This window comes from Vanessa tameamea, chromosome 19, assembly GCF_037043105.1.
Source record: "Vanessa tameamea isolate UH-Manoa-2023 chromosome 19, ilVanTame1 primary haplotype, whole genome shotgun sequence".
Classification (NCBI taxonomy): Eukaryota; Metazoa; Arthropoda; class Insecta; order Lepidoptera; family Nymphalidae; genus Vanessa; species Vanessa tameamea.
In genome coordinates, this window is record NC_087327.1 from 9,359,111 (window position 1) to 9,372,247 (window position 13,137).

General features: G+C 32.3%; 1 protein-coding gene across 1 annotated transcript; it reads right to left on the reverse strand.

The window, feature by feature from the left end:
• Window positions 1-1,764: 1,764 nt before the first annotated feature.
• LOC113399352 (zinc carboxypeptidase A 1-like) lies at window positions 1,765-7,904 on the reverse strand. Its single transcript, XM_026638457.2, has 13 exons — window positions 7,547-7,904; window positions 7,308-7,471; window positions 6,916-7,142; window positions 6,758-6,845; window positions 6,385-6,587; window positions 6,006-6,090; window positions 5,721-5,899; window positions 4,018-4,193; window positions 3,526-3,916; window positions 3,370-3,454; window positions 2,874-3,076; window positions 2,483-2,567; window positions 1,765-2,080 (listed from the first exon to the last, which is right to left on the reverse strand). The coding sequence occupies exons 1-13, from the start codon at window positions 7,831-7,833 to the stop codon at window positions 1,818-1,820; spliced, it is 2,436 nt and encodes an 811-aa protein (XP_026494242.2). The 5' UTR covers window positions 7,834-7,904; the 3' UTR covers window positions 1,765-1,817.
• Window positions 7,905-13,137: the final 5,233 nt, after the last annotated feature.

Sequence of the window (13,137 nt, forward strand, 5' to 3'; positions counted from 1 at the left end):
ACTTAATTATCCTTGTAGATACCTGAATTTTCATCTCACTAGTTATTACCTGCGGCTTCGCTTGCGATTAAGTGGTCGTAAGCTGTTACGTATAAAAAGCCTATGTTATTCCTTAGAGTTCAAGCTTCTTACCAAGTTACATAAAATTTGGTTCAATGGGTTGGCCGTCAACAGTCAGGCGTACAGAGTTACTTTAGAATTTATAATATTAGTATAGATGATATACGGATTTCTGAGCTGTATTCAAGGTACCTACTTCTCAGATGACAAAAGTTTGTATAAATTGTTAAATCATAATGTAACCTTTGTGTACTCTCACCGAAGAAAAACCTGTAAAAGGTGATCACGAAATTTTGCGTCCATATTCCAAGTTGTGTAATTTGGATTGAAACCTTGATGTATCCATGAGGAGTCCTATCGACAATCCACTGCTTTGAATGCGTCAAGCTGAGCTTCCGTACGAGTGACTGCAGTACTCTATAAATGAATGGATCTGATCTCTGTAGCCTTATTGGAATGGTACCCAATCAGACACTGCACGATACCAAACCACCATTAAAAATCAATTACGATAACGAAAACGATTATGCTTAATTAGTCTAATCATTATTATTTTATAACAGTAGTCTTTGCTGAATCGATCTAATAACTATATGATATAATGCCAAGATACCAAATATAAATATAATAATCGCATAAATATAAATTTCATTGAAACTTATACATACAGTTAGTAAATAATTGTTGGATTTTCGTTTAATTTATTATATATAATGAATGCACAATAATTATAATTGTATTGTCCAATTTGAAGTCTGATTTATTATCTTTCCTATGGGGTTAAATGTTTTTCCAAACAGCTGGTAGTTATTACCAATCTTTAAACATACAAGAATAAATATTCTAACTCTAATGATGTAATCGTAGAATTATATAAAATATAATATGAAAAAATACTACAATAACACAATACTACTATAAATTTAGAAGTCTTTTATAGCGATTTTTCCACTTGAAACGTAATCAATATTCCGTTGTGACAGAATGGATGGATAGATCGCTAGATGTCCTAACGTCAGAGATTTAAAACGTCGAACAAATATTTTGTTTACGATTTTTGAATGGAAATAAATAAAAATCTCTAAAAGCCGGTTCATACAAGAATACTATTTTATATTGCGTACTGAAACGGATAAATTATGTCCCGTAAAAACAAACGCAAATCAAGGATTGTTACGACATACATTTGCAGACAGTCATAAAACATTTATTCAAAGAGTTAAAATATATGGTTAGTTAAAATACGAAACAGACAGTCACTTTTAATCTGAGAGCGATTGTAAGTGATTGATAATTAATATTTTATTTATTGTTGTGAACTGCCTCATATTATATAAAACCGTATCGTATGATCTTAACTGCAAATCCCGAATCTGACCAATATCAAAATATGGTTTTTCTGTCCAGAAATTCTCAGTAGTGGGCTTTGTCTTTCCTTTGGATTACGAGAGAGAGAAAAGCACATGTGATTGTGCACACATATTATATTACTTCTTGTAAAATCTCCTGCGCAGTAAACTAGTCTCCCTAGAGTTCATTTAAATAGAATTTATTTGATCTTATAAGACTACCTGATACTTACAATATTTGTAATAATACAGAAACCACCTCATTCAGAGTTTTTTTAACTTCAATTACCGTTATTATTTAGCTTCCATGAGAAATTATTATAGGACAGGATCAAATAATAAATATTTAGTTGAAACCATTGGATTCATAATTTTATTTAATAATGTATACTTAACTTAATATAGTTATCAATGAAACATATTTATAATTAATGCTAAGAAGCACACGAATAAAGATCCGTGTAGGCCGTTACTGCTGTTCATATAACCGAATCTCTTAGCTTGATGGATAATTTCTAACACAGAATCCATGAATTCTTCGTTGTTATATCGTATCTGATCCGGTGGGAGGATGTGACCAAACGTGCCACGGTCACGTAGCTCATAAGCATACACCAGAGGAACTTTGAGGTGTTCTTTAACCCAATCCACACTGCCTCCTGTTGCTTGATCTGAATCGAGGTTAGAAAATAATCATTTTGTATTTTTCATATTTAATTTCATTTAGTTATGATAATGTTTTATTGCTAAAATTTTATAGGCTTTATGTGACGTATTAGTGTTGATAGATCAAAATATGTGACTTAATTTTAAAGTAGTCCTACTCAACTGATTGAACTTTAATTAGCAATATACTTGTGATAATGGTATTTCATACTTTTTTTTAAATTTAGGTAGGCAAACTGAAAAATAGCCACCTGATAAATGGTTACCACTGCCAATGCAATGTACCTGCCCAGAAGTGAACATATATTTTTATCTAGTAGAATTATTTTTTTTATAAATTGCTAATTAAACAAAATGTCATCTTAAAAATGTTTTCTTTGTCTTAAACGTCAAGAGTCAAAACTTACAAATGGCCTCAGCGATATTTCCTGTGACGTATTGAGTACCGTATCTAACAGAGAGTGCGCCCATCGCACGTCTTCCAATATTCACCTAAAAGGAGTTATAATATAATATAAAAAAGCATATTGTAAAAAAGAATAAATAAATATATTAATATTATTATTTATATGTATGTGTTAATAAATTAATTGCCAAGTCTGGTGCTAAGGTTGCCAAAAAAAATGTATATCAAATTTTGTCATTTTCCAAATAATAAAATTATTTTTGGAAAAACTGCATCAGCTAAACATTATTATGCAAACAGTCATATGTTGTAATGAAATCTGTTCATTGTTTATATTTTGATAATCGAGAATATGTCAGAAGGCCCTTTTAGCACCACTGAGCTGTACTCACTGCATCATGATAATTAGCATAAGTTGCTGTTGAATTTCCAAATGGTACCATTAATAACTGACCAAATGAGTGAATCGATATATATAAATCAATTCTATCTCCCACAGATCTTATATATTCTGACAGGGATAATGTTTCTGGTTCAGAAAATGGTCCCGTTCCGGCATAATTATCAGATGCAGGATCAGTACTGGCACCAGCCACTGAAAAAAAAAGTAGTAATTAAATGAAAAGTCTTAAGATGCGTTATATCGTGACCTCTTTTTTAATCAGTTTATTAAAAATTACCTAATACTATGAATTGAAAAATTCTTAGACGCCAAACAATAACATAATTCTTAACTTGATTAAGTGTACTTACCCTATCCTTTTTCAAAGGATTAGATGACTACCCAGGAGTATGTATGAAAGTGGCTTAGAAATACTTTCAGTAAGCTTAAGCCTTAATGATTTAGGTTCACAATTATTATTTAAAAAAAAAACGACATAAACCTACCTAACCAGTTATTGTTCCAGTTTCTGTTTAAGTCAACTCCAAATTCAGTGCCAATCGGTCGTCTGTTTTTACGCCACAAACGAAACTAGAATAGGAAAAACAACCTCATTTCATTTACCATACAAAACGTGCAACAAAAATAGTTTTAAAGTATACCTGTTCATGCGTCCAGACGTAACCATCAGGGTTGGTTACTGGAAATATATACCAATCGTAGTCACGAGCAGCCGCTCTAGTTGCTGGATCATTGCTAGTTAAAAGTTCATTTATTATATAGCACGCGGACGATGGCGAAATCCATTCTCTGGAATGTATGCCACCTTCAATGAAAATTGCTCTTCTGCCTGATCCATGGGATATTTTAAGACCCCTGATGTCTCTTCCTTCATAAGATCTACCTCCAATTATTATACCAGCAATACCTGGATACGCTGTTATTAAGTTAGCTAACCAAGAGTTTATGCCATCAAGAGTATAATACATGTCCCATGACATACTTATATTATTGCTACGTGTATAGGTTTCCACTGTTTCCTTATCAATAGCTCTGTTGAAAAATGTAAACGGTTTAATGTTGTTGATTTTGTTTTCTATTGTGGCAAACAAATGATTTAAGCAATATTTCATAATATAATAAATATTACGTACTCTTGGATGTTTTGCATTGTGATCTCATACTTCATTTTATTTCCCCGCAGAATTGCTTCTAAATCATCTTTGTCTTCAGGACTGGACAATACTGTTACGAAATCCAATAAAGGTGTAAGATCACTCCAAAAATCAAATCTCATATCAGTATTTTGAATATCTTGTAGTAGTTTGTAGTGTTGATCATTTTCAGGAGAAATTCTATACAGCGTGTAGTTATTAAAACGAAACTTTTCACACGAAACAAATGGTACAAACAAAATTAAAAACAAAAACTTATTTAAGAATATCATTTTGGATATTCTTAGTAACGTATGTGTGATAATCCTTCACTGTATAGTGATTATGGAGTATACGGAATTTAAATACTACGATATCATTTGAAGCAATTTTAATGCTGTCGATAGCATATATCAGATAACAATAAATTTTATATTTAAACTGAAAAAAACTTATAACGTTTTTGAATGTTGTATCAAATCATTATCATTGAATGAATTAGATAACAACAATGTTGTATGGATTCCTGAAATGAAACGTTCACACTGGACTGTCAAGCATAATATGGTAGGAACTTAGAAATCCTTAATACTTTATAAAATTACAAACTTCAGTTGAAAATATTAGGAGATTTAGTTATCTCTACTAATCTCTAACAATATTATAAATGCGAAAGTAACTCTGTCTACCTGTATACTGTAATAAACTTGTAACCCCTACTTTCCGTTTGCATACGGTACGGAGAACGTTTTTGGGCAATGGTATACGCATATATAATAAGATACCGGGAAATATAATCACTTTACCATTTACTAATTTTAAAGACTAAATTAATAAATAAATCTTATTATTTATTAAAAGAATACGTTTTAGAAAAATCGCCTGGATTCCACCACAGGACAGTAATTACTGTGAAAAACAGCAGTAAATCTTTTTATTTGAAAAGAGCAACTATGCAAGTTTCTTGCCGTTTCTTCTCGCTGGAAGCTGCTTTCCGAAACGGTGGTAGTATTTAAATATCGACGATTCAAAAACGCTTCATTGTGAATGTTTACTTGAAATAAAATTGATTTGATTTGATTTGTAACGCTTTCACAACTTAGCCACAATTGTAAGCTTAAGCTTAAAGATGATACACTACTTTTTTTTTAATTCACCCTTCAAGGGGTTAAAATGTGCAATGAAGGTTTGAGTGCTGTATATAAATTTCGAGTGAGTGAATCCATGGGTTGAGCTAGTGTTGTGTAAGTCGTTATTAATCTAATAATTTTTAATTTTAATTATAATAACAGTGCTTCTAGGAATATACTCGTTTCATATACCGATATATATATACATATATTTAGGCTTATAGTATGTAAAATTTAACATAGACAAGTAAATTCTTGCCACGTGTAGCTTACCTAAAAAAACCACAACATACACACATAACAATTTTTTCGTCAAATTTTAATTTATGATATCTAAATAATAAAACGTAAATTCATGTACTAAGTTTATTAGCAATATATTATAGATAACACGTTTCGATTAAACATAGTTAGCTTGGAATATTGATAAAACTCGCTTTGTGACAATCGCTAAAAGTATATCAAATTTATTACTTAATAAACCTAACATTTACTTAATCATTATACTTTTAAAATTCATCACAAATGACGAAAAAATCCTTCACTTTTACCAAATTATTAAAATACATTAATAAACCTCGCCTCCCTAACGATCGCCATTACGGAGTCGAAGGTTTCCTCACAAGATGGCAGCACTTGGTTCACTGGTAAAATGTAGCCCCAATTACCGATATCCCTGAGTTGGTAGGTGAAAACCACGGGAGGATTAAAGCGATGCTTGACCCAGTCAGCAATAGAACCAGTAGAGCCGTCTGTAAAGGAAAGTTAATCTCAAAAAGGTCATATATACATCGTATATATTGATGGGACAACTTTTTTTATAACGCAACTTTATAACGTAAATAAGAAATATTTTACCATGTACTTCCATTGAATTGCCAACCAAATATTGTGTATTATAACGGACTGCCAATGATCCCATTGCTCGTCTACCGATTAAAACCTGAAGGATAAACATGTAAAGTTATTTTTTTTTAATAAATGTTTTTGATATTGCTTTTAATGCTCTTTGATTAATCATCATCACAATTCACTTGGTCTTATCTATTTGTTTCGGAAAATTGTATATCAACTACATGGGGTTTGCCAGGATTGGAATGAATTGATGCTTGTAGATTAGTTGTCAACTAGCAATCAGTTTTTAAATTAACAAAATTCTACAGATCGAATGTTTAATTTTAAAGTATAAGTAAATAATTTCTATGCTATTTGACTAATCACCTTGGTCACAACTCACCGTTTCATTATAATTATACATATGTGATGTGGTATGACCAAAAGGTATCAACAGTCTTTGTCCAAAACCTCTGAACGACAGTAAGCCATATAGTTTAGTATCCATTGATTCCATATATCTTGAAAGTGCTCTTGTCTCAACTTCTGAAAATGGCCCTAAGCCTAAGTAGTTACTATCAGTTGGCACGAAGCTGCCCCCTCTAACTAAAAATTACATTTCAAGTATTAGAACATTACTTTTTAGTTGTAAACACTAAAATATTACATAGATATTACAATAATTTAATATATTCGTTTAATTTCCCTTCTTTGGTTTAAGTGTATGTTATGTTATGCACATAGATAACTTTTTTTTTTAAATAATATAACTGTACCTCCCCAATGTGAATTCCAATTCTTTGATAGATCAACACCAACAGAACGTCCTATTGTCGGCCTTCGATTCTTAAGCCAAAGTCTGTCCTGAAAATATTAAAACATAAATAACTACATGACTAAAAATTTAAGATGAACTATATTTTCAATTACTTACAGAATTTTGTGTGAATTCATGACCATCAGGGTTTAGGATAGGAAAAATGTGCCATTCAAAGTCTTCTGTAGCCTTCCTTATTTCAGGACTATCACCTCGCACAAGCTGATCAACTATATATGTGGTAATAGTCGGAGAAAGCCAATCTGCAGCAACTTGACCACCTTCGATGAAAAAAGCGCGTTGACTTGGTTTACGTGATATTTTCACTCCAGTAATATTTCGACCTAAAACATTATTACAAACACATTTTAGCTACTTGTTCTATGTCTTGAACCCTTTCCCTTAAATTACACGTTTCAATTGAACGATTTAACATCACATTAAAATAAAATCAAAAAGCTTCAATGTGTACTTCAATGGTACTTTTTGTGACCATGTACTAATTTTACCTTCAAATGATTGTCCTGCCTGAATAATTGTAACTACATTTCCATGTGTTCTAGCCAAATGATGGAACCACTCATAAATATCTTCCATTGTTTGATAATTAGTCCAAAACAACTGATTTCTTGTATCACGTTTTTTTCTGCTGAATAATTGATCATCAAATGCTCTAAAAATAGATTACAATTTTAAACCAAATCGTAGCAATTGAAATTCACCAATATCGGACAAAAATTAAACTTACTGTTGAATGTTTTCCAGCATAACCTCATAATTCAAGCTCCTTTTCTTGAGGGAATGTTCAAAAACGGCTTTCTTTTCTGGTGAAGACACCACACTCGCATAGTCACCAACAGATGAAGGTGATTTCCAAAAACGTAAATCATCACTGTTTCTTTGTAAATCATTTAAATATTTCAAATGATCTTCGTTCTGTGGATAAATTTTGTACAGCGAATAATTGTCATATCTAACTTTCTCCGAAGTTGAAATTGCACTTAAAACACTAAAAATTAATATTTTCAGTAACATTTTAACGATAAAAAATTGTTACCTAATTAGACCGTCTTGACTATATTCGATGTTTATTTTTATCAATTGAGTTATCACTATTTTAGATTTATCTATCTACATTTAGGTACATTAAGGTCGAAATTTCTGACCAGAACACGGACTGATTATTTTAATCTAATCAGGTAAAAATATTTTAAATAACACATATACTTATTACTTAGATTTGTGTTTCATTTCATTTTTAGTTTTTACTTTTAATTTTTTATCGACTATTTTGTATAACTTGTTTAATGTCCTATGCACAATAACCGATACGTTAAAAGATGATGTTGAAAAATATTATCGATAATTACATAATAACATATTAATATCAAATTAGTTGAAATCAAATTTTTATTCGACGTGAATGAAGAACGGGCATCAGAATGAAATAGCACTTCATTGCAACATCGTTTCCGTGATTTAGAGAGGGACGGAGCATTTTAATACGAAATGTGATGATAAGCTACTTTTTTGTCACCATCTTAAAGCGAAACTATTAAAAAAAGGTATTATCAAAGTCATATATTCTAAATCACCTAAGGGACAGAATGCAGCTTAACTCTCGTTTCAAATACCTGCTATTCACTATTAACTACCCAATAATACCTACTAATGGGTGGCCGATTTCGAATTTCCATTCGAGTGGACCAAAGCCGAAATCATTATGCAACATTATTAAGATTTGCATTTGGTATTAAAATATTGTCATTGAATAAATTTATTTATCTAATTATTCTATTTGTGTATCACCAAATAAGTAATTGATGCTTGATTTTTTTTAATGATATGAATGTAGGTCAATGCGAAACCAACCTTGGGTAATAAAATGTTATGTCTGATGTCCTTTGTGTCTGTAGATATACTGGCTCACTAACCCTTCCAACCGGAACACAATAATACTGAGTCTGACCTACAATGAACATCTTCGAAGTTCAGCTGAGCATCGTGCCGTAAATACTCTTCAAACCCTTCTGTAGAAAACCTTTACCAAACCATTTGACCGATATTTACCGACTTTTACTTCAATAGCGTTTCCTTTCTCAATATTAAAAAAGAACTTGGAATTCAAAAACATGAATAATTTTATTATATTTAATTTTATATATATAGTTTATATATTTTATGGAGTAGGTACGCAAACGGGCAAATGGAACTCGTGATCTTATTTTTTTTTAAATTGAAGTCATTATAGTTTAAATATATATTTAGTAAATTCATAATGTCAATCAAATAGAATACCAATAATACAAAGATCGATTGAAGGAAATTGCAGTTAGATCAACTTAGCTGTTCCTTTTTAATTGTTTACGCCTTAACATCAGTGTAAAAACAAATTCGAATCTCACCAAAGAATATGACCTGTCAAAATTTGATAAGTAATAAATTATAATATACTGTTATTATTTCCTTTTTGTGTGTGCTGCGAGAAATCTCTTCTCTTGATGATGATGTCATCCTGGTTTCAGTGACTGTGGCCAATCACGAAAGAGACCAGCCAACTACGCAGAACATATTACACAAGTGTGTGCGCAAACCTGACACTCTCTATTCCCTCACTCTTATGATTCATCAGCAATTCCAACAGCAATTTACGTGCTTTCCGAGGTAAGGGAGTGTACGCATACTTCACACTCCAGGCCAATAAGCCGACGAGGCAGGCCGTTTAAAATAAGTATTTTTTGACGAGTTTTGTACCTTATTAAATTTTTCTATTACCTATCTAGAGTAAAATAGTTCTAATAATAAACGATTGAAAATAGCATAGACTGTAAGTCGGTTGAACATTTTGCGAAACAGATACGAAGTGATTTCTTACAAAGCAGCTATGATGTAGATTTTGGTAATGGATCTGGATCTTAACTGAATTTTCACTACTTACAAATGTTGAGCTGCAAAAAAATTTGAATAATTACGTAAATAGTTATCACTATCTGACAAATTTCACGCATAATTTACATTATGAAGAAGTCGTCGTTTTCGTAGAATTCAATGAAGGCTTGACTTTGCATATGAATATTGTATTGTCATTTATGATACTTTATGATTTTGGTTTTAAGGCATTATAATTCTGACTCGTAAGAAAATTACAATCAGAATGCAAATAGTAGGTATATTAAACGCACAAAGAAAGATAAAAACGTTTCTTAAATATTAACTTAATATTGCAGATCAGTCTGTAAAAGGTCTATTAATGAGAATAAACTTCTCTACTGTTAACTACTCTACAGTAAAATATGTACTCAACATACGATGCAAGATATTAAATAATATTTTATCTATTATTACTTACTTATGATTAATCCATGAGCAAGTTTTTATTGATACAGACATAAATTATTGTTAATCTTAGGAATAAAAACAAAAAAATAAAACAAAATATAAATAATACTCAAAACAAAAATATAAACAATTATTTTATGTGTTGTACAACGGGCGGCCTTATGGCTACTTAACCATCTCTTCCAGACCACCCAATCTGAGAGAGATTTTTTTTAAATATCTGGTTAGGCGGTGCAGCCTTAAATTTACATACAAATATTTACACATTAAAAATTATACTTAATACATATATTATATATATATATATCTATTATACACTAGTCTAAATTAATATTTAGGTAATATTAATCTTTAAACAATGTTTCGTTTCATAAATATCGGTGACCACCGCCGACGTTGGTACTTTAAGGAATATCAATTCACCATCAACCTTGGGAACTGAGATGTTATGTCCCTTGCACCGGTAGTGGTTACTTACACTAATTTGCTCACCTCAAACCGGAAATCAACAATGACATATATTACTGTTTGGTGTTAGAATATCTGACGAATGGGCGGTACCTACAAGACGGGCGCGGTTAAAGCCCTACCATAAAGTAGAAATTAATAAACATTGTATTTAAAGATATTTCCAACAATTATCCAAGTAAAAGCAATTATCCGAGCACTTTTTCAAACGATACAATGCGTTTTGCTTCGGGCTTCACTAATTGTGATTAATGGATGCTTGGTAGTCGCGACGTCATCGTTTGTCTTGAGTCCCAATGCGGACAGTTTACTTTTCACTCTTCGCTTTAGTCTAGACATGCGCACGACGGGCCTGCGACTTAACAGTCTTACGAAGCGAAGACTTAAAATAACCACAACATGCTAGCTAACTACACTTAGATTAAAACTTTAAGAGGAAATAAATAGCACAGACAGATATATACATGTGTATCATGGTAATGTTTTACTAAACGCACACAAATATTATAAGAAATAGTTCTCCGACTGGATTATATCCTTGAGCAACTGAACGATGTGACGTTGCTTCCTTATTATGTTATATGTCTTGAAAATCTAACAATTTAAAAAATTATGGAAATTGTCCATGAAAAAATTTAAACAATTTGAAAAAAAAAAAAAAATTTTACACTGCAATAAGTTTTTGCTGCAAAGCTGGTACATTGGAAATGTTTGGATTTTTAAACTACAACGGTTAACGTAGCTATTATAAATGCAAATTATTGTTTTTCTTTTAACCTCAAAACTAATGCGTTTTCTACTTTAATGTGTCAAGTATTGAACATTGAAGAGCATTAAGAAATTGTAAATTAGAACCCAAAAAAATTTAACATTTGAATAACATTAAGTATTAACCGCATAAGTAAAAATGTCATCTTAAACGATGTCGCTGGTGTACGCATTCTGTTATGGCAATTAGAATAAATTTACCGCGAAAACCGCACAATTATTGCCAACCACAGGATTCGACGGCTAAAATTAAACCAATGCGATTTGAACACGAAACAAATGAAGTGAAGCGATTTTGGACAAATTTAGAAGTGAGTGTTGCGGTTTTGCCACATGTTTCGACTAATAACTTTTTAATTATACAATTATACATATAAATCTTGGTAGCATTTTAAAGTTCTTATGATATTTAAAGAAAAATAAAATAGTTAAAATATTCTATTATTAATAAATCTTGAGTAATCTTACGAGATGAGCTTATAAGTAAAGCAACTTCTAGCCCGACGTCATCATTATCATCATGATCAGCCTGTGTTATTCCACTGCTGGACGTAGGCCAAGGCGCACCACTGAGACCGATCTTCGGCCCTTCTCATCCATGTTCTACGTGTTAAAACTTAATTTATTATACTTGTCAGACCACATTTGGTGATGAACGAAGTTTTCAGCTATTCTCGTTATCAGGAAATGATTCTTATAACTTCGATAGGACATTAAAGATTATTAAACAGCAGATAGAAGCTGCAAAAATCAGCTGAAAGTTTATATTTGCTAAATTTGTATTGTCGGTCCACAGCTGTAAGTAGAAATTCTGAACTAATGGAGTATATTAAGCTCTGTATTTCGTTTAAACAAATAATTGTAGCCATATTTGCAAAATAGTTTAATATTTTAGTAACTCTCTTAAGATTTCTTAGATAAGAATATTTTAAATCAATTCTGTAAATCGTTTTCGAGACTTACATTGATATTCAATACGAAATGGCAAATTTCTCCAATCCTACTGGCAGCTCTGCTCAGTAATCTTATAAAGAACAAATTTATAGTGGTAGTGCCACACTGCATACCTTCGGGTTGCAGCCGAATGGGCCGGCACGCCTGGGGAAGTACCACTCTCTCACTTAAAATCGGCGTAAAGTTGTAGCTATGCTACCGCGTTTCGTCCGGTATGTGAGAGTCCCGGAGGTCCGATCCCCCTCCCCCCTAAAACATAATGGTTGTGCAGAATTGCGAAGAAATGTGCCAGATACTTGGCGTCGATATTTCAAGCCTAGTTCAGTTCCGCGGTCAATTGGAAGGCAAAGCCAAATTGGCATCAAAAAAGCTCGGTGTGCTCAGCAAGGCAAGACAGTATTTCACGTAGGCCCATCGTCTAAGACTCTACAAGGCACAAATTCGGCCACACATGGAGTACTGCTCTCACCTCTGGGCGGGTGCTCCCCAGTACCAGCTCCTTCCATTCGACCGTATCCAACGTAGAGCGGCTCAAATTATCGACGATCAAGCCCTTTCCGATCTGCTTGATCCTTTGGCTTTGCGTAGAGATGTTGGATCGCCCTACATCTTCTACAGAATTTATCACGGGAATGTTCCGAGAATTGTTCGGATTAATCCCGGTTGCTGAATTTCACCTTCGGACATCTCGTCAAAATTCGAAATATCACACACACAACCTAGATGCCCGAAAATCCACAACAGTGTGATTTTTAAGACATTTTCTGCCTCGCACAACCACTCTGTGGAACCAGCTTTCACCGGCGGTTT